The sequence below is a fragment of the Pinus tabuliformis genome, chromosome 2_1, assembly GCF_031772625.1.
Source record: "Pinus tabuliformis cultivar Carrire ecotype Pingquan chromosome 2_1, CPIR1, whole genome shotgun sequence".
NCBI classification, from domain to species: Eukaryota; Viridiplantae; Streptophyta; class Pinopsida; order Pinales; family Pinaceae; genus Pinus; species Pinus tabuliformis.
The window spans coordinates 24,486,638-24,512,736 of record NC_142299.1 but is presented as its reverse complement, the minus strand read 5'-3'; the positions used below and the strand labels follow the sequence as shown (position 1 = coordinate 24,512,736).

Genomic DNA, 26,099 nt, shown 5'->3' with positions numbered 1-26,099 from the left:
TGAGGAATCCCGTATTCGATGATTTCTCCAGCAAATAGACATCAGATACTGCCTTATCTGGGATATGGTAAGTCGATAAGCAAGGAGGCTCCATCGCATTGAGACTGATGTACAGATCGCAGACATTTTGTCAAAGCCCCGGGAAAGGTCAAATCTGTGACCTTCCCGAATGACTTGGAGTCGTTCAGAGACCTTCTTATAAGTGTCCTGCATGTTGCATGCATTAAGCTCTGGGAGCTCTAAGGGCTTGGGGTATTTACTGGAGCAACATACGACCACAGGGCAACTCACCCTCCCCTGGTGGTGCACTATGAACAGGATGATTCGTTCTCCTGTGGGCCAGGATGATTCGTTCTCCGTGGCGACTGTGGAACAGGATGATTCGTTCTCCATGGCGACTGTGGAACAGGATGATTCGTTCTCCTGTGGGCCAGGATGATTCGTTCTCTGTGGCAACTATGGAACAGGATGATTCGTTCTCCTGTGGGCCAGGATGTTTCATTCTACGTGGCAACTGTGGAACAGGATGATTCATTCTCATGTGGACCAGGATGATTCGTTCTCCGTGGCGACTGTGGAACAAGATGATTCGTTCTCCTGTGGGCCAGGATGATTCGTTCTCCGTGGCGACAGTGGAACAGGATGATTCGTTCTCTGTGGCGACTGTGGAACAGGATGATTCGTTCTCCGTGGTGACTGTGGAACGGGATGATTCGTTCTCCTATGGGCCAGGATGATTCGTTCTCCGTGGCAACTATGGAACAGGATGATTCGTTCTCCTGTGGGCCAGGGTGATTCGTTCTCCGTGGCATCCACTTACAAGATGATTCGTTCTCCTGTGGGCAGAATGATTAGTTCTCATGTCGAGGCATCCTACCCATGCAATCTGGGACTCATGGGAAGTACCTCTCATCTAATCAATGAGCAAGGAAATGAGGATAGGGACCATAGTAGTTCTATCGATGGATGCATCGTTGTATCTACCGTACTCCCTATGCTAGGATGACCTCCATTGATCTGGGATCAACGAAACTGATCTGGGATCAGTATGAGTGATTTGAGACACTCTCTTGTGATATTGATCCGGGATCAATAAACCTGACTTCGGGTCAGTAAGAGTGATGTGACACTCTCTTCAGATGAAACTGACTTCGGGTCAGTAGAGAATGGTACGAGACATTCTCGATCAATTCTTCTTCTTCATGGTTCAGCAGAGCTGCGCAGAGTAGAGCTGAGCAAAGTAGAACAGAGCAAAGCTGAGCAGAGCTGAGCTGAGCAGAGTTGAGCTAAGCAGAGTTGAGCAAAGCAGAACTGAGCTGAGCTGAGCTGAGCAAAGCTGAGTTGAGCAGAGCTGAGTTGAGCTGAGCTAAGCAGAGCAGAGCAGTGCAGGGCACTGATGGCAAAGATAGTACAGTCGAACATACGGATCAGCGGATCGAGTTCTCCCTAGTTGAGAGGGAATGTTAAATTTGGCAACTAGGGCCAAACTCCATGTGGGTCATCTTATTAATGGAAACTAATATTTTTCTTGGATCCCTCTCATTGAGAGGTGTAGGATTGATCTAAAGATCATCTGATTCCGATAAGTATTCATGGAGATATGAATTTATTTGTGTTATGGGACAATTTGTCAAGGTCGGCCAACAACCAAATACACCCCACTTGTGCTCAACGTTTTACTATAAAAGGAGGAGGTCTTCAAGTCATTTCAACACACACTTGGGATCTCTTCCTCTTTCTACTTGTCTTTGGGTTTTAGTAGGAAGAGAGATCCTAAGGGATAATGTTGCCCTGATCCAGAGGGCAGAAAGCCGAAACTATCGGAAAAGCCGAAACTGCCGGAAAAGCCAGAACTGCCAGAAAAGCCAGAAAAGCCGAAATTGGTGGAAAAGCCGGAACTGGCAGAAAAACCGGAACTGCTAGAAATGTCGGAAATGCCGGAAAAGCTGGAACTGGCAGAAAAGTCGAAACTGCTGGAAAATCCTGAAAAGCCGGAAAAGCCAGAACTCCTAGAAAAGCCGAAAAAGCTGGAACTGCCGGAAAAGCTAGAAAAGCAGGAAAAGTCGGAACTGCCGGAAAAGCCGGAACTATCGAAAAGCCGAAACTGCCGGAAAAGCCAAAAGAGCCGGAACTGTCGAAAAGTCGGAAAAGCCGAAACTGACGGGAACAGCCGGAACTGCCGGGAACTGCCAGAATAGTTGAAGCATCTGTAGCAGCAAATACACCAAGCATGCAATGTTACAGCTAGCAAGCAAAGGACAAATAGCATGCAACAACAAGCATGCTAGGGACAACAAACAAGCAAGGGACAACAAGCAAAGCAAGGTGCAGCCAACACATAGGTCAGGATGGCAACATGGTGTAGCAATGGCACATATGCAGTACAGTGATGGGTACAGTCATGATTAATGAAACCTGATTAGATGCAGCATAGTGATGATGGGTGCAGCATGGTGTAGCGCAGTGAGGTGCAACATGATGATGAAATGCAGCACAACGATAGGTGAAGGAATCACCTTGGAGAATCAGTTGAAGCAGCATGTCATCAACTGATCTCATGTATCATCTTCGTAGAGATGATCTATGCTCTTATCTAGATAAGTCAAAGTGTTGACTTCAGTTGTAAACGTACTATCTCTCTCTCTCTGTTGAACTATTGAAGAACATATAAGAAGAATTGATCAAGGGTTTCCCCACATTGGGGTTTGTCCCTGGCTAGCGCCACATCTTGTGTCCTCTTGTCTTGGCTTGTCTTCTCTGATTTATGTTTATGTTCTATCTACAGTTTACTTTAATGCTAATGTGACTGCTAATCCGGAAAAGATATGGAGCTAACTGTGAAAATTGAAATCAATTGCTCTAAGCATAGAACATACCTAAAATTAACAATCTCACATTGCATTCTAAGTCTAGTTGCATTAGTAATTTACCTCCAAGCATAAGCTTGGTTGATAGATATTTTAAGGCCACCCTTCCTCAATTTAGCTTGAGCAACTAAGACCCTCTTTAGTGGTTAACACAGTGACCTTGTAGTCGTCAGCGCCACAATCTCTGCAACACTGGAGGCATCGGGTGGTTGGAACATAAAGGGAGGTATCGTTAATCAAGCCTGTGCTTGCTTCCCGTTGGCTTCCATCCCACAACCTACTCTAGAGACTAGTTCTAAAATAGTTAAGAGGGAGGTTACATTTAGAATAGACATTTAATTAAAATCAACCAAGATTTTTGCATCACATCTAGGTCTTAGGATTTGCACAGCATATAAGTTAGTGAAGCATCCAAGCAACGGTTGTCCATCCTGTTACCTGGCATTTAATTGGTAATAAGCAAGAAGTTGACTCCATAAGACACTGGTCTCACATTCAAATCTAATCTAATCTTTACGTCTTGCTAAAATTAACCAAGTAACCAGGCCATTCAATCGTGTCTCCCGGACTCATTGGTTTCCAACTTGTCCTTCATCTTCACATTTCCATAGGGACTAGCCCCCATAGCCTATTGTTGGGAGACAACTAAAACGGAGAGGTCGGAGATCAGAGTGACAACCCCAGCCCTAAGTCGTTGTCGCAGTGCATGTACAATCTGAGCGACAACACAAAATTTAGGGTAATGAAAGTCCTATGCATGGATGAAGTGTAATTAACATAACAACAAAATTACAAGATGTGGCACTTTTCATTATTATTTCCATCATATCATTCATGTTTTGTTCCAAATCCAGTTCAAATGAAGTATATCAGATATTGAGAAAAGATGACTACTGTTTCCATTGGCATCATTCTACAACCCATCTGACTCCTCCTGAGATACAACAGAAAAACAAGGGTTAGATATACTAATGCCAAAAACAAAGTTAACTTAAGAGATCAATTCCTACATACCTGGTCAAGTTCAAATGTTTTAGTTCCTTGTAATAATTTGCAATAAGATTCAAACTTTGATCTGTGAGATTCTGCATAAACAAAGGCAACAACTATAACTCAGCAATCATTCATTTGTCGAGTATGAGCGAAATTTCAGCTCCAAAAATATTAGAGTTCAGAATATTTTGGTGAGTGTACTAGAGAATTTTTGACAAAGACTAAACACATTGCAACACTATGTCAACTCATGTTTCCTTTTTTTAATTTTGGATCTAGTCTTAAAAGCTTTGTGCTTAATTCTCTTGGATAGATTTTTCTGTTTAAACTTTAGATCCTTTTCCAATTTTTAATGGGAAAACAAAATCCGATTTTGACAATCAAAGAGGGGACTAGGACATGAGACAAGTACGTACATGTGTCTAACAATCTTAAGTCTTTTTGTGCACAAAAATATGCCAACACAGTGACAAGCTTAATGAGAAAGGGTTGAATTTTGTAGAATTTTTTAGAATGGGGTAATTAGTGCAACTTCTGAAATTTCACCCCATTTACTTGAGTTTTCCCAGATTTAATCCCTGTGAACTTTCAGCTTTCTCAATGATCTGAATATTTAGTTATAGCAGTGATACTTCACTTCCTTTCAACCGAACTTCACCCATCAATCCAAAGGAATAAGTAGCATATAAGAGTACTTCAATAGTGGAATATTACAGCCCTTAGGGCACACACTTGAAAGTATATAAAACATCTGAAATGTTTAATTACAGCAAAGTTTAACAACAACAAATCTATTCCTTTATTTTCTGGGTAAGTGTTAAATCACTTAACCAATTCAGCTATATCTTATGTCAAATCAACATGAACAAGGGTTTGTAACGAACAAATTTCATAGATGTTGTAGAATACTTAGAAGATCTGGTATATGTAAATCTCCATTATAGGACATCCGACAAATATATTATATAAGAAATGTACAAAACATATGAGATATGAGATTATTCATTAATACAAATGAGGGTCCACTTATATACCTAGGCAGGTGCCCTTTCATGCATGGTCATGTCCTTAGAGACATGCCTCTTCTATACTAATCACTAATTAATCATTATTATTTTTATATCAATTATATTCATAACATTGCCTTCCTCTTTGAAAAGCTTTGTCCTCAAAGATTTATTGCTGACAAGGTGTCATATGTTTCTTGTCTTGTAATCTGTTAGCATATTTACGAATTTTTGGAGTTGTCATCTTCGTTGATACAATATTATAAGATCCTCTGACTAATAAACAAAATAGTCGAACTGAAAAAGGATCTAACCATCCTAAATCAATTTTCTGTGGAATCATGCAGTTATTAGAAACTTGAAATGGAATTTTACCACAAAACTGAATTGTGGTGACATCGACACTTTTTGCAACATAAGTCATTTGTTTCTGGTCTGAATGATATGGATCTGCAGACTAGTTGAGTTGTCTACTCTTGTGATTTGGATGTCAATAAGGAGTTCTTGTGGTTTGATTTTCCCTTATCTTGCACGTGACAATTCCCTGATTTACTTCAGGTACTGTTGTTATTGAGTTGGTTACAAAATCTTCATTTGGATTTTTCATCGTTTGAACTGCAACATCGAAATATGTTTTTAATTCATCTGGCTTGTCATCTTCTTGAATTGTGATATTTACTGAATCGGTATTCGTTCCTTTCTCTTCAACTTGAATTTCTAAATTTGAAGGTTTCGATGCTTCCTTCTCGACAAGTTGTTGTACTTTGTTTTCCAACAACTTCTTGTCCTTCTTAAGTTTCTTAATTTGTGTCAGTAATTTTTCACTACGGTCCTTAAGCCGAGAAACCTCTTCATTTTTGTCAGTAGTGATTTTGTCAACTTCCATTTGCATATTTTGTATCACATGTTTACCTTCTTGAAAAATTATTTTTGAGATATCTTGTATGTCCCCTGGTGTTACTGAATCTAATTTCAATGTAATGTCCTGTAGAGTTATTTTTTTTCTTCCTGTAAGAAAAAATTTAAAATTTCTTCTTCGTATTTAGGATGAAGGATCCTAATGTTTCCATCTAGAGTGCGTTGACCACTACGTGTCAACGACCCATAGCAGTACACCCCCTTTTCGCAAAAGGGATAGCGCATGATCGACATGTCCCTGCCATCTAGCTATCATCGTCAGCCTGAGGATCATCTTATAATGTAAACCCAGTCTACATGTGTATAATGAAAATAATCTCAGCAAATCTGTGTCATGTATGTAATCACCTAGGTAAACTTAGTTTTCTAGTAACGATCTACATTCCGAGAGGTTTTTTGTCTCACCGATCCATGCTCGGATAGTTGGCAGAGTTTTCCTTTAACCTACCCCAAAGCCAGAATGGATTTTGTCAATGGAATCTTAGGGGAGTCCTAGTGTTCTAGATCGAGTCTATGTAAAAGCGATTTGGGAATATTCCTAACTATTTGGTTAGGTTATTTTATTACAAATTGCTTGATCTGCTAAATTATATTTGTGTTGCAAAACTCGGTAGTCTGCAAGGGTCTTTTGTAAATGGGTTTTCCCCCTTGAGATGTAAAAATGTAAAAAATCATGATGTGAATGTCTTGAGGGTTAGAAAAATAATCTATCCCCTCATAGGTCCTAAGTCCTAGGAAAATTTAAATTTTCCAGAGGTAAAATTCGTGGATCTTTTAAAAATTTTAATCTTAACTGGTCCAGGGACTAAGGTTAGTTGATTATTTTGCTAAATTTTATGTCTTAGGTCCCTGGGGTTAAGTCAAAGTCAAATTTTTGAAGAAATAAATGCAAAATTTTAATTTTTGAATTTATTAAAATGCATTTAATTGAAAAATTCGAAATTCCCTCGATATTTAAAATTTCGACGGATGAGATTCAAAGAAATTTTGATCCTCATCAACGGTCGAGATCAATTTGACAAAGATTACTTGAACTAGACGTTGGAAGATTTATCTTTAAATAGGAGGTCATTTTGTCAATCAGATTGATCCGATCTTTTGATCATGTACTAAGCGAAAAGCTCTCTCTTGTAATCTTTTTTATGAGCAATAAAGAAAGACTTTGGGGTTAACTTCTGCTGGTGTTACTCTTCATGGAAATGTTGTACAATGTATTATTTTCATGCATATATTTCTTTTTGGCCATCGATATAGCTTTCTGAAGAGCGATTTGAGTACAGGTATCTTTCTCAGTCGTTGGGGTTTGAATGGTAATTTAAGTTTTGAATATAATAGCAGGTATCTCTATTTGATCTGAATTTTATTATCGTTCTCTCGCTCTATGATTGACGGCTGAGTTGAGTTTTGCAGGAAAATCCTTGATTATCAGATCATCGGGCGTTCGGAGAAGTTCTCGGCTGAACCAACCAACTCCCAATCTGTGTTTTCTGAAGAACCCAGCGTAAATTTGATCCTGGGCTTATCATAAGATATTTTTATGGGTAATGCATGAAGGGTTTCAAGCTTAGTAACTGCTCTAAAATTCAAAAAAAAATAATTTTTATGTGCTAAATCATCAGATCTGGCTGTCGGGAGCCGCAGATCATTAGATCTGGGAGCAGAGTCAGACTCACACTCCCTAGATCTAATAGATCTGCCATTTATGTACATAGACCTGTAATTAATTTTAGTTTTTTGACTTGGGTTTTCAGGGTTTTAGTGTTTTTTGGGTCATTGTGTATATCGTTTGGGTTTTTTTTGTTGCATTGCAGTTGCAGATCTGAAGCAGAAAGCTGTGCAGATCCAGATCTAGGCCCTAGAGGGTAAGATCTTGATCTCAGGGGTTCATTAAAATTGCTTTCCAGGAATATTTATTAGCGTTTCGCAGTCCAGTGGTTTAAATTCAAAATTCTTAAATCTGGAAAAAAAAAAAAAAAAAATTAGGGTTTGACTGGTGATTTTTAACCTAAAGTATTTTCGATTTTTCTGGGAAAGTCTGTCTAATCCACTACCACCTGCGTGTTGCCCTTCGGACCTGCGTTGAAAACCCTCTCCCCTTCATCGCAGCTGCAAGCCCTTCTCACCATCGTTGTCCCTCTTCCATAAACCTGCAGTCTTCGCTCTTTTCTCTGCCTACTCGTGGATCTCCTCAAAGGCAGCCCTCTGGCTGCAACATTCACCTCCAAACCCTCGCTATTGCTGCTATCTCATACTTCCCTGCCTGATAACCATCCTTCTCCTCCACGCAAATCCGCCCACAGCTCTCAGCCTCATCTAGACCCGCAGCCTCCCCAAAAACTTCAGAAAATCCATTGCAAACGCTTTTTGCTAGCAACAACTTTCCTCCACGCAGTCTCTTTCCCTCGTGGCTCCCTTCCTTGATACCCTCGCTATCCATCTGCATTTCTCCTCATCCGTCCAGCCTGTAAAAAATCAAACCTTCATCGCAACTCTACTCCATACGCTACCCAACTGCTAGCCTTTCGCGCGATTCCTTGCCTTCATCCATTGCTCCATCCAGTTTCCATCAAATCGCCCACGCTGCTTTCTCCTACGCCAAACCTCTTTCCTCGCTGCCCTGGACCTGCATAAAACCCCATCCCCTCATCTGCGTATCCTCCATCTCCACACTGCCTATCCATCTTAGGCAGTCTTCCCTTTCTGCAGCCCCAGCTCTCCACGCTACCTCATTTCTCTTCGTCGTCCAGCTCCTCGCTCCTTTCCACCATCAAACTTCCTCAGACCTGCACACACCAAACAACAACGAAATTCGATTTTGCTTCAGTTTTTTATGTATACGTTAATTTAGTTAGTTCCTTTTGTTTTTAGGATTTAGGTTAGTTTTTATTTACATACATTGGGTTAGTTTTTTTTATTTTTTGTTATATGTATATACTTAAAATTTAGATTCATTTTATTTTTATTTTTTTTTATTCTATGATTTTAATTTTGATTTCAAAGAAAATTCCAAAACATTTCAATTCACATTAAAACATTAAAAAATTAAAAAACTTTAAAAAATCCTAAAAAAAAATTAAATTTTCAAAATTCTAAATATTGAAAAAATTCTAAAAAAATTCTAAAAATTTAAATTTGTGATTAAGGCTTTACATTAAGGGGTTTTTCACTTAAACGTTAAAAATTTTAATGTGGCCTATGGCCCATTAAAATTTCGATTTTTGACCTGTCGATTAATTTTAAATTCCTTGGTGTCTCTGATGTTAAACACTAAATCTTAAATTCTCATATAGTCTAGCGCAATAAATCATATTGACTGTTCTAGATCTTGTCATTAACAGTAATCATTTTTAAATCTGGAATATTTTGTGTGATACAGTGTTGGGCATTTATATGGATTATCGTCGTTTTTCGTCACATATTGAAAATCGTTCTGGGTAACTTGTTTTATTGATGGTTAATTCAAATATTGAAGGCACTGGTCTAAAATTATTTCTATCTTGTGGTCGTGTCTTGTTTACTTTGGTGTTTAATCTATCAATCTGATTTAATCATTTAAATTCATTAAGTTATCCATCATCAAAATCTCCTAGAGCCCGTGATCCACAGGCTTTCTCATCCATTTACCTAGGGACTACCCCCCTTGACTTGTCTAAGAGAGAGTCTAAACGGAGTGAGTAAGGATTTAAGAGTGACAACCCTTACTCTAAGTGTTGTAACGTTGTCCAGACATTTTGTGCGACAACAGGGTGAACCCAGAGTAATGTCAACTTGATCCTTCCATAGGGTTTGAACAGAGAATTGCGATATAAATGTATAATCCCCAATGTTTAATTGTAAATTGGTTATGACCTATTTTTTTTGTTAAGACTGTGTGATTTTTTATTATATTTGACTCAGGAATCATTAATTGGTTTGTGATTTCAGGGTCTATATAATTTTTACCTTCGGCTAGTGAGATAGAAACAATGACATTTTTCCCTACAAGAGTCCCCTTAATTTTAAATAGCACCGGAATGCAATTAAAAATAGTTTCTAAAAATCTTCCACTATTAGTTTCCATTTTTTTCCTCTTCAGAATGAGCTTATAAAAGTACCTTATTATAAGTATCTTACTCAATGTCGATACTTAATACTCCATTTTTCAAGTTTTATAATATGTCACTATTTTACTTTAACTTGGCACCTAGTAACTTTAGTAATATTACTTCATGAATTTCCTTTAATTTATCCCTCAAACTTTTTCTCCCACTTTACAAAGTACCCTTTTTTACAATATGCTTGAACCTTATAATTCAATGATAAAACCTTGTCTTAATGTTTCAACTTGTTGGGAGCTTTTTACATATTTTAATAATATAATTTATTTTTTTCCGAATTTGATTAAACCTTTCAAACAATGCAACCTTAGGTTTAATTAATTGAATTAATTGGTCAATTGGAGGGTCAAGACTTATCGATAACCACTTTGGAACCCTGTTAACTATTTTCTCCCTTTGTATGACTGTTGGATTATCGACTTAGATAACGACACGATTGCTAGAGCTTCTATGGCCTCTTGATGCAGTTACATAGTACACATTTGTGTGGAATGATTGTTGGAGCTTCTACGAACTATTGCTTCAAAATCAATGTACGACGATGTTTAGATGCTCTCAGGTGGCAATGGTAAGCGACAGGGGATAGGCAACCCATACGCTGTAGACGGTTGGCGGCTACAATCTACCAAGGTTAGCAAGGGAGGACAATGATTGCGGTGTGCATGGGTCAGCGATGGCGGCAACGGCTTGGGTCAGTTAAGTGACAACTAGTCAAGCGACCGTGACTGGATGTACAACGAAGTTCTAAGTGGCCAACATTGGTGGCAGCACAACAAGAAGAGATTGTGGACGATGTGGGTGAAATCGGATGACCACGACGACCGGTTGTTTCCTAGACTATGAAGAGATTTAAGAAACTAATAATAAAACACTCATAAAATAAATAGAAGAAATATAGAAAAACCAGACATGGCGGAAAAGGCCTCAGCCTTATAGCATTCCTCACATTCTCATTATTAAAATAATGTTTATGATACATATAAATACATGAGGAAATTTGTCTCAAGATAGTGCATCTATCTTGAACAAACTTGGTTGTGATACATTCTAAACAAAACACTAATCTAGGAGAACTAGTTGGAGCGAATCTCTCATCCTAACTAAACTCCCTAGTTTGAGGAACTAACTCCTAATTCTCAAGATTTGATTTATTTAATTATAATTTTGGATTTATAGTTGTTTTATTATGAGAGTGAGGCTAACATTCCCCCCTCCCCCCCCCCCCCCCCCCCCCCCCGAATGATAAATCCAAAATAACAACAAGGAACCCTCTTCCAAGTTCTCAAGTTGATCCTCAAAAAACATTTGCCTGAAAAACCGCCAAAGCTAGATGCTGAAGAAACTACAATATGAAGAGACCATGAGTCACCTGCATGTCTGATTCATCTCTGAATGTCGCTTGACGACTCCATCACATGCCAAGCTACAAAAGGATCCAACTGTCCTTTGCTTGAAATCAGCATCTTGTGTCCACTGAAAAAATTTGATGAACGCCCACCTAAGTCACCTGACACGGGGATTCGGGATTCGTGGTGTCGGATTCAGACACGTTGACCCCCCAGAACAGGACACATAGGATTCGTTATATATTATTTTATTAAAATATATATATATATTAAAAATTAGATATTTCTTACACAAATTTTAATTAATGATACAAATTTATTGATTTCAAACATAGATCTTCATCTATAGCTATTAGCATGCATAGTGCATACAAAATTCAAATACATGTCAGTGGTACTGGTCACATAAATCATGATTCATAATTCATAACTGAAAGACAACTTACAACTACAAGATAGTAAGATAAACACACTGACAACTGTAGTTTTCTCATTAAGTCATCAAATCAAAATGTGTTACATAGGTAGTGTTGGTGCAATGCCAATGGCAAATAGAAATAGAAAATATAAAACAACTACAGGTATACAAGCCTCAAGGAATCAATCAGCATCAGAATCAGCATCAATGTCCTCATCATCATGGTCCCCACTGCTCTCCTCTGCATCCTCCTCCTCCCCTGTATCCATAGTCACCTCTGCATCTGCTGGTGTGGAGGATGACCCCTCTAAGTCATCAAATCTAACAAGCTCTAGCACTGGATAATTGAGATCCATGTTGGCCAATGCCAACTCAACACTGGTGTCCAGACCCATATCATCAGGAACAGTGTTACTTGGAAGCTGGAGCGAAAGCGGGGAGATGGAGCGAAAATGGGAGCAAGAGCGACATTTTCAGAAGCTCCTGGTTTGGTGCTCTTGATTAAATAAGAGTTCCATACCCTAATACATGACAAAATTCAATGGAAACATCGCAATCCCCCAATCCTAAAATCCTGAAAAACTGATAAGTCTGCTGGATTTTGAATGAAATCTAAAATTCTACTTTCTCCATATGAAATCCAATGAGGCCGGAACCACTCTCAAACATCCTGAGTCATTTCATGGTAATGTTAAAAATTTAAGTAAAATGATGAAAATGAAGATTAAGGAGAATGTCACCTTTACTTTAAGAATTTAACATTACCATGAATAGCATATCAATACTAGGGCCTAGACTTGATCATGAAGCTGCCAAAACGCTTGCCAAATGAAAATATGCATGGCTGTAATGACCAAATGTGGCCTTTTCATACCTGTGCAAGTCATTTTTTGAGCCTAGCGAGTCCTGGAAAACAGGACACGATTCCCAAAATCGTGACACGCTGAGAAAATCATGACACGCAGTCAGATTCAATGTGTCAAAAAAGGACACGATGTGTCATGGGTTTTGGACACGAATCTAGAGAGAATCGCATCGAACACGATGGATTCTGGATTCGTGGGGCCTATAGGACGAATCCGGTTACTTAGACGCCCACTAGCGTATTTGTTTGTCCACTGACCAATGACGTTGAAAAACAACTCACTATTGCTCTTGCTGTGTTTGAAAACTGCTCACTGCTGACTTTGTTGTCGATCGCCCACTAGCTTGATTTGATGCTCACTTGAAGAATAGAATACTAGAATTCACAATCGTTTGATGATGATTGCATGCTAGATGGCTTGCTTGAACTTGTTTGATTGATTACTGACACTTTGTGCTTTCGTGAATGTACTCACTGAATGTGCTGATTTAAAAAAGGAAGGGTGTCGAACACTGTCGAAAATGCACCCAAGAGACAAATGACAAGTTCAATCTTGATGACTCAGTTGAAGACTTACTGTATTCACCTTATCAATTCAAATTAGGGTGTCGGTTACAACCGAGAATGCACCCGTACAATTCAGTTAAAACATGTTTATCTGCAAGTGATACAAAAAGTGTTGATGATGTTGATGTCGTCTTGGCTTGAAATGCTGGATTTTGTAGCGTCCTTAACTTGATTGCTTTGATTACATGATGTGAAATGTGCTTGTTTGGAAGATCATCTTATCAAGTTGATGATGTGACGCTTTGTGCTTATGTACTTAAGCTTGATTACAAGAACTTGATTAAGCGTTCTTATACTTAAGCTTGCTTATGTGCATGTAGTTGTTTAAGCATAATACAAAGAGAGCGTTTTGATAATTTGAATACAAATCATGCACAATCAGTCACTACACAAGGTGCACCTAAGATCCCCTTATTCAATTTCGGGCGGATCTAGGACACTTCAACACTACAAAAAAAATGTCTTTATTAGGTATTTGAGTACATCAACCTTTCATCTTTACAACATCTTCATTGAAGCTTCTCAAGCACAAAGTTTGAGAACTTCTTAGAGGTAAATTGTCTTCAAAGACTGACTCAACCTTCTAAAAATATTCACTTATCTCTCCAAATACAAAATACTTATAACTCCAAAATGACAAAATATACTCCTTATTTCTCCATTACAAATAAATGATTTTATCCACTCCTTATCTCTCCTAAACATCACTCATTTAAAAAAATATACCCTCTCTTTTTTTAAAAGAAACACTTTATCTAATATTATGACCATTTCAAAGTCAATCATAACCCTCACATGTCATATGTGATAATACCCACTTTTTTCTTTACAAATGTCTTGATTTTTCTCAAAAAGTAAATACTATTAAAATAATAAAAAGTTCCTTTTTTTACTTTTTACCATGAAACCTACTGGTGGATAATAATATTGAGAGTACACCAAGATCCTCGTTTGAATCCATACAATATGCGGCACCTCCAAGATTTTCGTTTGTAAAGGACTCCCCAAGGTTTTCATGCGACGGCAGAGAAATTTCCAGGCCGTCTACAATCGAGCGCAAAGATGCAGCTGTACTTTGGTGCTCTTCGTTGAAGGCGAGGGAGACATCCAAACTCTCTCCGGATACCCTGTGTAAACGTTCACCGAATGTTGTTGCGCGTCTTATGGGGTTAGACGAAATGCCTAACTCTAGCAGTCCGGTGTTAGCTTCTAAGATCATGGAATGAAAAAACAATGTAGAATACAAGCCCAAGGACTAGAAAAGCATCTTTGGAATTCAGCAAACCTGTTTCTGAGGTAAATATTAAAGATCAAGAAAGCAATCGTAGTGACGATAATTCTGATTGCTTCAATGGCTCCGCAAATATAATGAAGATCTCTCATACCACCGTCGAAAGTCCATCTGCTCTCCTTCATCTCAGAAGCTGGACGAGGCACAAATCGTTTACGGATTCTGAAAAAGAAAACGACAACAATGTTATTCGTTGGGCTAACATTCTCTCAGATTCAGCTCAAAAGGGCTATAGTCTTTGCGACTGGACTGCAACGAACCCCTGTCGATGAAATACCTCCCCAGGACTTGAGAGATCTGTGTATTCAAGGACGATTGAAAGAGATTTTTCAAGTATTAAACAACTTGATTCAAAACAGGCCAGGGCATAGATCTAATATCAAATAAACTCTGCTTCTCTCATCAAATAAACTCTGCAGCTCTGCGGCTTTGACGATGCTCCACGGCAGCCTCCACAGTGGACAAGTCTCCAATGCAGCCTCATCAAACATAACCGAGACAATCTACGCCTTCAATATCCTACATCTCACAACAAGCTCCTCCGATATTGGAATGTGTGTGTCCAGATCACACTTGCACCTCACTGATTACCGTCGCACTCCTCGCTGATTCACCATTGCAAACATCAGTGTTTGCAATATGCTCAGTCCATAAATGTCACGCTGATGTTTCTGACCATCTTAGGATGCCACACCTGCAGTCAATACACAACCGTCACCAATTTTTATTTCAAAATAGCGGCCTCGTCGAAGACACGAAAAACAATAGTCTTCACAACACAGCATTTACACCAGTCCGCACAAATGATTACACAAGCTTAAACTAATCTCTGTCAGTCGATCTGGCTCAGATATCCATGTACTAGCAGGGATAAAATCACACTGTCTTAGGATCCCTGGAGACTGACTCGATCATTGGTTGTAGGTTCCAGCTTCCCTTTCGCTTCCTCTTTCAGCTGACATTTAGTAAACCACATGAAGGAATTTAATAAACTAATACCACAAAATTTCTACGGTGATATTCTGTAGCTTCACGGTAGTCGGATTCACCAACACATTTGTAGCGCCATGGAAAGATGCCCAAAGCTTTCAATAGAATGCCAAATTTTGGAACCTCATCAGATCCGATCTAATCTACCTTATCAGATCATGAGCTGGCAGAGTTCCGATCTACCGACAGAGTCAAATTTCCTTTGGTCGTTACCTCACGCAGCTCCAAGGCACACAAAAAAAAATGAATCTACTAATCCACACCAACGTCCAGTGTTCACACCACACAGGTTGTCGCGGCACAGGTTGTCTCGGCCCTACGCAGATCAACTTAGTCGTGGTCGACAATCACACCACACCACAGTCACTCAGACAACACCTTCAACATTCGATGAGAAATAACGCTCCACCATCCATGGAAATTACCACAAAATCATTCAGGCCCTAGGAACTATAAAGCTCTGATACCAATTGAAGAGATTTAAGAAACTAATAATAAAGCACTCATAAAATAAATAGCAGAAATATAGAAAAACCCAGACATGGCGGAAAAGGCCTCAGCGTTGTAGCATTCCTCACATTCTCAATATTAAAATAATGTTTATGATACATATAAATACATGAGGAAGTTTGTCTCAAGATAGTGCATCTATCTTGAACAAACTTGGTTGAGATACATTCTCAATAAAACACTAATCTAGGAGAACTAGTTGGAGAGAATCTCTCATCCTAACTAAACTCCCTAGTTTGAGGAACTAACTCCTAATTCTCAAGATTCGATTTATTTAATTATAATTTTGGATTTATAATTGTTTTATTATGAGAGTGAGGCTAACAGAGTACGAATGCGGGGATAACATAGATTGCGTCGACAACGTTGAGAATTGCGCCCGATTTGTTGTCGGTTGATTTGCGTCGACAACTTAATGCACAGGTTACATTTATTTTATTTTATTTTATTATTATTTTATTCTTTTATTTTTTTTATAACTTCTTTTTTCTTTTTCTTTTTTAATAATAATTTTTTTTAATATAATTTTTTTTAATAATATTTTTTTATATATAATATCTTTTTTAAATCCTTTTTTTATAGACCCTTTTTTCTTCTATAATTTTTTTAATTCTATACTTTTTTTCCTTTTTTTATATATGATTTTTTTTAAATATATAATTTTTTTATTTTTATTTCTTTTCCTTTTCTTTTAAATAGCCAAAGACTCGTTTTTTATTTTAAATGGCAAAAGCCCTAATGGGTGAATGGAGAATCTCCACAACTATATAGCAAAATGCTTGAATCACAGCAACAACGAAGTTGATAGGTTGATGGCCAAAGGCCAAATTAGAGTGGCTTTATGCAGTAGTTGAGCAATCGGAGGATTGAATTACTCTAACACCAATGTAACAAACAAAGTTTGTATACTTCAGCGGTATGCTCTGATACCAATGTAACAAACAAAGTTCATATATGCAATAGAATACTCAGAAGATCTGTGTTGGCTTGATGGGGCCTGACCCAGGTTCGGAGTTAATTAGCCAAACAAGTCCCTACACTACTAGCCCTTTCGACAACAGCCCGCGGAGCGCAGACTGAGATCTCACCCGAAGTAGTATGGGGGGATGCTGGAACCAAGTTTCCACACCCTTAAGATGTCTGAGGGGTCGATTTAGTCCAACTGTGAATGACTTCGCGCAAGTCTCTTCGCGTACTTCCCTGACTTGCGAAGCCTTCGTGATCTGTTATAATCATCTTCGCGCAGCCCTAACTAGGGGTTGAGATGCTTTCGCACTACTAAAGCAGTGATCTGCGCTATTTCCCCCCAAGTTACGCCGCGGATCTTACTTATCTTCTTATAACTGTTAGTTAGCTTCGCGTAAACAGATACTTTATCTTATATTCACTTAATCAACACAATCATACAAGTTCACACACCATATAAATAGTGAAATTGCAATTTATACCCACTACATTCAATGCACAAAACAGGAAAAAGATACACATAAATGATATGAAACTTCTCTTTATTACTTCTCCAATGGTTACAGACTTGACTCACCCTGTGCACTCAGTTGTAGGGGTCCGCGTGCACTCAGCTGCAGACTACTAGGCCTCTGTGCACTCAGTTGCAGAGCCTTCTCCTACTCTACGACCCAATACTCGACTCTACACTTAGATAAGACTCAATTCTTCATCCTTCATTCGGTGTCTTTGATTACTTTTACAACTTAAAGCCTTGCTCTATTTATACAATCCCATGGTCCGCGAACCATGGGTAGATCTCTAAAGCCGACATTACATTACAAATTAAGGGCGAACAACCCTTTGACTCATTTACAAGCTCGCGCTCCACACCCACAAAACGCGGAGTCTTTCCATCCAATTTAGTCAAAATCTGGGCTTTAAGCCCCAAAACTTCCCTTGGGGATCCCGTGCCCAACAGAACCCCAACACAAACATCGTGACTCGCCCTCGAGTCACTCTGTCGGTCCGGAGATCTTCGCGCAGAGACCTCCCAACTCTACCTGAACTGCTACAAGATCGGCAGCGCACTTAGCGGCTGCCTGTTGTACCTCCTGCACGCGTTGTTCACAGACCGCGGTACCTGAACTACTTCACTGCATCTGCTCCTGCATCTACGCAAGCTTGGCTTAGATCGAGGCTGTAATGACAAAGGCCTCATCGATCCATAGTTGGACGCGCGCCTTCAAAACCGCTTCCTTATGTCGCGCTACGTCTACCTGCTCCTTGAGCGCTTTTGCCTATTGCATCCGCGCGAGCCTCTGTGTAAGGGCCATCGTCTGCACAGTCCCTTTTATGTCATCATACTTTTGCTGCAGCTCACGCGCCTCTGTTTCTAAGTGCTGTATGTTCAGGTCCTCCTGCAGAGTGGTGAGGACCTTGAACGACTCTTCAAATAATTTGGTGCAGTCCTTCACTGCACTGCTGATCTCTTCTATTCTCGTTGTAATGGCGTTGGCGCATTATTCCCTCACCTCTGGTGGAGTTGAAGGCTGCACCTTCAACTACAGCTCAGCTATCTGAAGGTTCAGCTCCAGTTGAACCTTAGCCATCTCTTCCTTCGCCTCGCGCACCCATGTTGCTTGCCTCCGGATGCACGCCTTTGTTGGTGCCGCTGTTGGGACGGCCAACTCAAGGACCATCTGGCAGGCTTCTTCAACCACCTACATTTGTCGGTTCTGCGCCACTACCTCGTCGCGCTGCAGGCTCAGTTGTTCCATGTTAATTCGTTTTTCGCTCATCACCTGGAGCGCGCGGCCCTCCCTAGCCTGCAGTTCTGCAGTCACTCCGTCCTGCAGAACATAGAGCGTCTCCCAAGGGAGCGCAGCCATGTTGATCCCAACACCCTCCAGCGCACTGACTGTAGGCATGTCGGCCTCATTTTCTATAACCAATTCCCCCTCTGGCAGCACTACAGTGTTGGTCGTGCAGGCGCGCAGCATTTCCTCAGTTGTAGTCGTGCCCACTGTGAGGCTAGTCGACAGAGTGCCAGCCTGAGGAGTGTGCGCCTGCAACTCCTGTATCGATGCCCGAAGGGCCCCCAATACCATCTGATTTTCCTCTGCGAACTATTGGAGGGCCCTCGCGCTCCTTTTCTACTACCTTCTATTGTTCTGTTGTTGCCTTCTGCTGTTCTGTTGTTGCTTTCGTAGCGTCCCACGCCTCCTGCGCCTTTGTTGTTGCTACCTCATTTCTTCTCTTCTCTGCCAACTGTCCCATCCGCAATTTTGCCTCCTCCTTCTTCCATTGTGCAGCAGACTTCTCCAATTCCAATGCAGAGCTGGCTGGAGCGCGCCACTCTAGTGGCCACGACTCAAGCACGGCAAATATGACAACGTCCATGGCCAGGTAAGGGAGCTCGTTCCATTTCTTCGCGGGGTCCTTGCGCGCCTTGATATATATGTGATGGAAGTCCACTTTGAACTCTGCGAAGCTTTGTAGACTATTATAGACAATGGGCAATAACTGCGGCTTGCGGTTAATCCCCATTTGATGTTCATCTCCATGAACACCCAGAATATCTTACTGTCTTGGATCCTCTACGCGTCTTTAGTTTCCCACAGCGAAGCGTACTTCACTTCCTCCGGAAGATCCTGCACGATTGTGGGGAACTGGTTGTCCTCAGGTAATTCCCAAGCCACCAGCACTATGGATAGCAAAAACCATGCATAGTGGAAAGTCTTCCCTTGTTCATGTGCCTCGCGGCAATTCTCCAGGAACTCCTTGCACAAGTACTCCGACCAGTTAGACTGGACCCCCTCTATGCACTACGCGGCAAGTGCAACCACCGGCGTGGGCACCTCATCCGCACGACACTTCCACATAACCTTGCCAGCGAATATCTGGGTCGCAACTCTGATCGCATTATTGTTGATACTGGAGATCGAGTACCCCCGCTTCTTCTTCTCCAGCTTGAATTTTTTCTTCATGGCCTCCGCGATGGCCAAATCGTTGCTCTTACCCTCTGAAATATCCATTGGGTCCTCCCCCTTACAAGGGAGTCAGGTAATTCTATGAATGAGGTGGTTCGTGGTGGGGATGGGCTCCTCCAACCACAAACACCCATCACGCACCAGGCAAAGCAGCTGCCTGATGACAAAAATAGTTACTCGGGCACGATGGTAATGCGGCACCCAGAGCACGTTTAACAAACCTACTTTCTCTACTCCGCGCAACCACTTGTGCAGCTCCAACTCTATGACTCCCGCCGCGGTGTTTTTCTTCGACCGCATGAGCTGCGCGATTGCCAAGTGTGGGAATTTCTCGTGGTCCGCGAGATCCCAATCTTCAAAATTTAGACCCGTCACCCATCCCAAGTGCGCTCCTTCAAAAACGATATCATCGAGTACCAGCGGAGTCTGCAGAGAGCTCTTGCTCTCATCTAGCTCCTTGGGCACCCTTGCCTTCCCCTTCCACGGAGGAACATACGCGAGCAGCCTAGTCAGAAGGTCCGCACCCTTGGTTTCTTCCTCCATTTCTTCGTCCTCCTCTTCTACCAAGATTTCCTCAAGGTATTCCTCCTCCTCATCGGTTTCCAAATTAACCACTTTCCCCTTTTCTTCCATGGTCAATTTAGTTCTCAGCAGGTTTCTAGGGGACATGCGCACCGGAACCATACGCTGCTTGTCTTTCTTGGGTCTCGGCGTGCGCGGTGATTTAGGAATTTCCACGACTATCCCGGTGCTTTCTGGGGCATCTCCTATCGTCATGGCCTGTGCAGCCTCTTCAGCGGCCACCCCTCTGATATCCCTAGCTTCTTCAGACGCCGCCATCTTGCTGCTCCACAAATTTCTCAACTACTCAGGTAACACCTTCAACTTCAACAAGTCAATCAGGTCTGGGTTCAGAACTCTCTGGGCGCATGACAACTCAATTCTCAAATGGCCAAGTGTTGTTTGTTGGGCAGCCCTTTGCAATTTATAATGCCTTTTGAATTTGAATTCGACCGTTCCCCCCAAATCCAGTCCATTAATGCTCCCTTGGCGGCAGATTTTCCCAAATCTAGCCCATAAAGTTTGCCTTAAATGTCTGTCGCCTGCTCCATTTGGTCTCAAACCAAGCATCACATCGTGAATAGTGACTATAACGGTCACTTTCCAGCTGACCCGCATGGCAACACAGCTACCCTTGCATTGTCGCGAACCCTACGACACTTCACTCCTGCGCGCAGCCCTGACATCGCGCAGCTCCCAGGCAGAGTAGTTTATAGTCCCGTGCACCCTTTCAACTGCCTGGAGCGCTAAGACTGTGCTTCCCGTGGTTAGTCAGGTGGTCAGGCCACCTGTATACGGCTTCAACCGACTACCATTTACTTTTCCTGTGAAGAGTTCGCCATTTAACTTCACCAACTGCATCGCGCCACCATCTGAGGTCTCCTTAATAGCATACGCTCCCATCTGATGCATTAAACCGATAAACTCTCATCCGTAGTCCCCAAGTTTGTCAACGTAATCGCGCTCATCCTGTTCTATCACCACGGTCCTTTTATCAAGAAAGTACCTCTTTATTTCTTCCTCAAGCTTCTAGACTTGCTTCCGCCATGGCACTTTTCTTCCTCGACCGCACTCTTTCATTCATGAGTTCTTGGAGCCTAAGAACACCCTATTCGATCTCTTCATCAAGTCCCAAGTGTTCTTCTTCAAGCTCTTCCAACTGCGTGATCCCTTCTTCCAAGGCTCCACGATCCGTCATATCCGTGGGCGCTGCTATTCGCGAACTAGGCATGATATACTTCATCGGCATTACAGTGTTCACCCCATAGACCAGCCTCGAAGGCGTCTGTCCTGTTAGTTTCTTGCACATTGTCCTATAAGCCCATAAGACTGCTGGTACACGCAGGTCCCAACCACTTCGTTGTGCACTACATACCTTGTTCAACGCTTCGCACACCTCGTTAAATGCTTCTGCATGGATAACCTTCTGTGCGATTGTTCTCCCCACATACTGTCATTCCAACCTAAAAAGTTGTTTGCGCATTTGCCTCCCCCCCAACACATGCTTATTGACCGTATCTCCCAACGCGAATTTCATGTGCATCCGCGTAGGTTGTTTGCCACATGCCTGTACCCACCTAGACAGATGCGTGTGCAGACCATCCCGTCCAGTGTATTTATCTGCCAATCGCACTCTAGGCTTCCCAAACCGTGTACACATCATCCTCCTACATGCGCGCCAGTCTTCAAAGCTCCCTTTGTGCGTACCCCACCACCTCGCAAGCATAGCGCGCAATACCCAATTCAAGGCATGGAAGCATTGTTTTTCCGGCACCCCCCTTTAAATCTGTCCAAGAAGGCATCTGCCTCACTTAACCCATCATACGCAGTGCAGTGACCTTGTCATCATATTACAGTTCAGCGTGATTACCTCGTGTAACCGATTTTGCCATCGCTCTATCTCCTCATCCAAGTCCGAAGTACAGGAGCTTTCGCGCTCCCATGAAATCCGTCCGTCTGCGATGGGATTGACCTAGTCTTGCTCTCGCACAGTTATCTTGTAGATGCAGTCCAAATCGTTGTCACTTTCATAGTCGTGCACCAGCTATTTGAGTGCTTAACATACCAAGTCAGCGCGTGATCCTGCAGGGCGCTAACCAGTGTTGCTTTCTTGATATTATCATCCGTAACTCCCTGCGCTTCCCATATGGCTTTTACAACAAACCAAAACTGATCTGGATATTCATTTCCCAATCCCTTGAACACAGGCAACTTTATCGTGCTTGCCAAACTAAAACACGACAGTGGTGGAGGTGGTATAGTTAGTGAGATTCTTCTTTAGCATGATAACTATTTGTGAGGTATTTTAGCTTATTAACATAATCATTTTTTTGATATCATTAGTGTGTGTATTCCTTTCTTCATCAAATAGCTATCAAAACAAAGAGACAAGAACACAAGATGTTGGCTTTCTGCTAGGGTCAAAACCCCTCTCCCTATTGGAGAGGAAAACCCACAATAAATTCTTCTTATAGAGATTTCAATTGATGAATACCAAGACCATGACCCTTGACCTACTAGGTCACTCCAAGACCAAGACACCAATCCTCTTATTTTGCTGAGATCATCATTGCTACACCATGACTGCTCTTTCATCGAGATCTTCATCATTGCTACACCAATGCTACACCTTCACCAAGAACTAGATCATTGTTGTACTATTACTGAGATCACTACCATGTCAACGAGGTTTCTTCATTAGGATTATGACCGAGACCATAGGTGTTATTATGTTGAGATCTTGTGACTGCATTTTCTTCCCATACCGAGGCCTTCATGATACTGTCTAGTATATTGAGACAGAGTGTTCCCTTCTTGTATTTGAGACCCTCATTATTATGCCGAGACTGTAACCATTTCAGTGGCACCCATCCGAGATTACAGTGATGTTGTCCACCCTTACTGTCATGCGAAGATACTTGTCCAAGATTTTGTGTCTCCTGCACCCATCCGAGATTACAGAGTGTTCGAGATTTCAGAGAGGAATGCAAAGATATCTCTACTCCTTATCCGAAGTTACAAGATGTCCAAAAATCTGCCTTTCTGTGGTGACCCTACACGCCTATTTATAGTTGTTATGTCTCCATAAATAAGCCGACATGTCCAATGAACAGGTGTGTCACCTTTTATGAGACGACTTGACAGTTATATATGTATTGAGGCTGACATGATTGTTCTTCTTCATTGTTTAGCTTGCAGAATTCTTCTTTTTCTTATCTTGGAGGGCTCTTCTAGACTTGTATACATTACACATAGGCTCAAGAAGAGCTCCTTATACATGACTTTGACTCTTTGACTTTCCAAGACCTATGAAATGAACAAGAAACTCATTCTTATAAATTACAAAATTAATATTTCTTTTTCTTGACAAGTACAAAGATCAAAATTACATTTGTAAATACCGAACCTAGTTACACTTTCTTCAACAAGCTTGTCCCTGAAGTACACAAACTTCATCCTGGAACAGAGGCTTAGTGAGAATGTAAGTTGTCTGCTCATCCATAGAAATGCATTAGAACCTCACTACTCTCTTTTGTACCATGTCTTAGATGTAGTGGTACCATGACCTCAATGTGCTTCGACCTATCACGGTCGCCTCCTGCACCTGATCAAACAATCCCGCGAGTACTTCCAAAGCCACACTGCTTCACAACTCGCCAAACTAGCTGAATGTATTCAACTTCTACAGTGCTGACAGATATCTACTTCCTGCTCATTGAGGATATCATAGCAGAACCCAAATTGAATCTTCATCCTGGTGTGCTTTTCCTGCCTTTGCACAATCTGCCCAATCCGAGGTTGTATATCCCTACAACTATACTTCATCATTTGAGACATATCTCAATCCATATGCAACAGTACCATGTTGCTACCTCAACACATGTTGTGCCATAGCCAGTTTTCAGTCACCCTAATTGGGTGTTCCCTCTAACATTGAAACAAATCTTGTTGTGGCAATCCTGGCTACTCCCTCTGCCACTCAAATTCTTCATATTAGGTACCATGGGAGTGGCCATGGACTAGTTGTCCATCATCCCAAATCTTTGAAGGATTGTAATAATATGCTTCCTTTGACCAAAGAAGATCTCACCTGCCTTCTACCACACTTCTAGACGCAAGAATTAATGTATCCAACCAAAATCCTTCATCTCAAACTCAGATGTCAACTCCCACTGACATTGAAGCAAGGCTTAACTGAACCCTCTATCATGGAAGCAAATCCTCCTGCCACTATTGCACCCTCTATCATGTGAGTACTTTTGCTCCCATTAGAAACAAGTGTTATAATAACAAGATCAACCAAGACTCATCAAATATCCATCAATCTGAGAATATCAATCCTGAAGTGTCTACTTGTGATCATACAAAGCCTTCTTTTGTTTGGAAATTGGAGCAAATGATTCTTCATAGTCCTCTCCCTTTCCATGGGAGAACCCTCTTGCCATGAATCTCGCTTTGCGCTTCTCTATGTTGCCATCTACTGCATGCTTTGAGCTTGTAGATCCACTTGGAACACTTTGGTACAATTTTCTCCATCCTGACATCCTTCAAACTTGTTGGCTTGTCTACTCCCTCTGAACTAGAAGCTCTTTCAACCATCAGTACAATTTCTCCCTCTTGAACACAAGACACTAGCTAAGTTTATGCTCAATCCTGGGAGAATCGGTTGAGAAATCTATAGGGTAATAGTTAGGATGATTTCTCATTTCTTGATAACTGCTTGTGATATCTTTTTACTTTTTCTTCCTTATTAGATTCTTCTCTTATTATTATATTTGTTCTTATCATCAAACAACTACCAGAACAAGAAGAACAATAGTACACAAGAACACATAACACAGGCTACAAGTGAGGGCCAAAACCTCTCCACTTTAGAGGAAAACCCATAAATCTCTTCTCTTCTTACAGATTTTTCAATTGACGAATTCCAAGACCTATAGACCAAGACCAATACCCTTCCAAGACCAAGTCCGGCCTTTTCCTGATGATGTACTTCCTTTGCCCAAGTCAAACTCAGTCAAATATCTTCCAGCAGCACAACTTCGACCCCCAACTACAAAATTTCAGCCTCCACTGCAGGTTTGAAATTTTCGGCCCACTACAACTGCCACTGCATCCACACGTGAGCAAAATTTAGTCTTCCAAGGCCTCCCAGCAACTTCGCTTGACTTGCTTCCTTGTCTAGGGTTAATAGGTGACCTATTAGACCCTTCCTCCAGTAAATTTGATCCACTTCCAGCAATTAGAGAATTTCAACCTTGAAGCAAAAAACCCTAGCCTTCCTTCTTCGCACATGTGAGAAAGAATTAGCCTAGAAACTAACTTTCTTTGTCCTTCTCCTTCTTCGCTAGCCTTCTTGTGTTTCTCCTTCGCTTGGATGAGTGAGAAGTGAATGTGTCCAAAGGAGGTCAAGTTCCCTCCTTTATATAGGCTTCTTAAGGTGGACGTGGCTCCTCAAAATAGGTCGACTTCTTAGCTTCCAGGCCAACTTGGTCTTGAAGGGTATTTTGACACTTTTAAATACAAAAGTAATTTTTTTACAAGTTACAATGTGCTCGATGGGGTCTTCAACTTATGACAATGACTCTTTTGACTTCTTGACCTAGGACAAACCCTAGAAGCACTCAATGGGTGCTTGACCTCTAAAATAAAAGACCCTAACCATGAAACCCATACTCCAAAAATAACAATAATATTTTTTTTTCATTTTACAATATACAAGAATAAAAAG

The 26,099-nt window shown here is 41.1% G+C and overlaps 1 protein-coding gene across 1 annotated transcript in view; it reads right to left on the bottom strand.

Annotated features, from left to right (window-relative positions):
- Positions 1 to 26,099, bottom strand: part of LOC149198494 (RNI-like superfamily protein) — a 301,230-nt gene that overhangs the window by 63,195 nt on the left and 211,936 nt on the right. Inside the window, exon 6 of the mRNA XM_089402074.1 lies at positions 3,882 to 3,952. Coding sequence (XP_089258200.1) covers positions 3,882 to 3,952 — 71 coding nt within the window. The remainder of the gene's footprint in view (positions 1 to 3,881; positions 3,953 to 26,099) is intronic.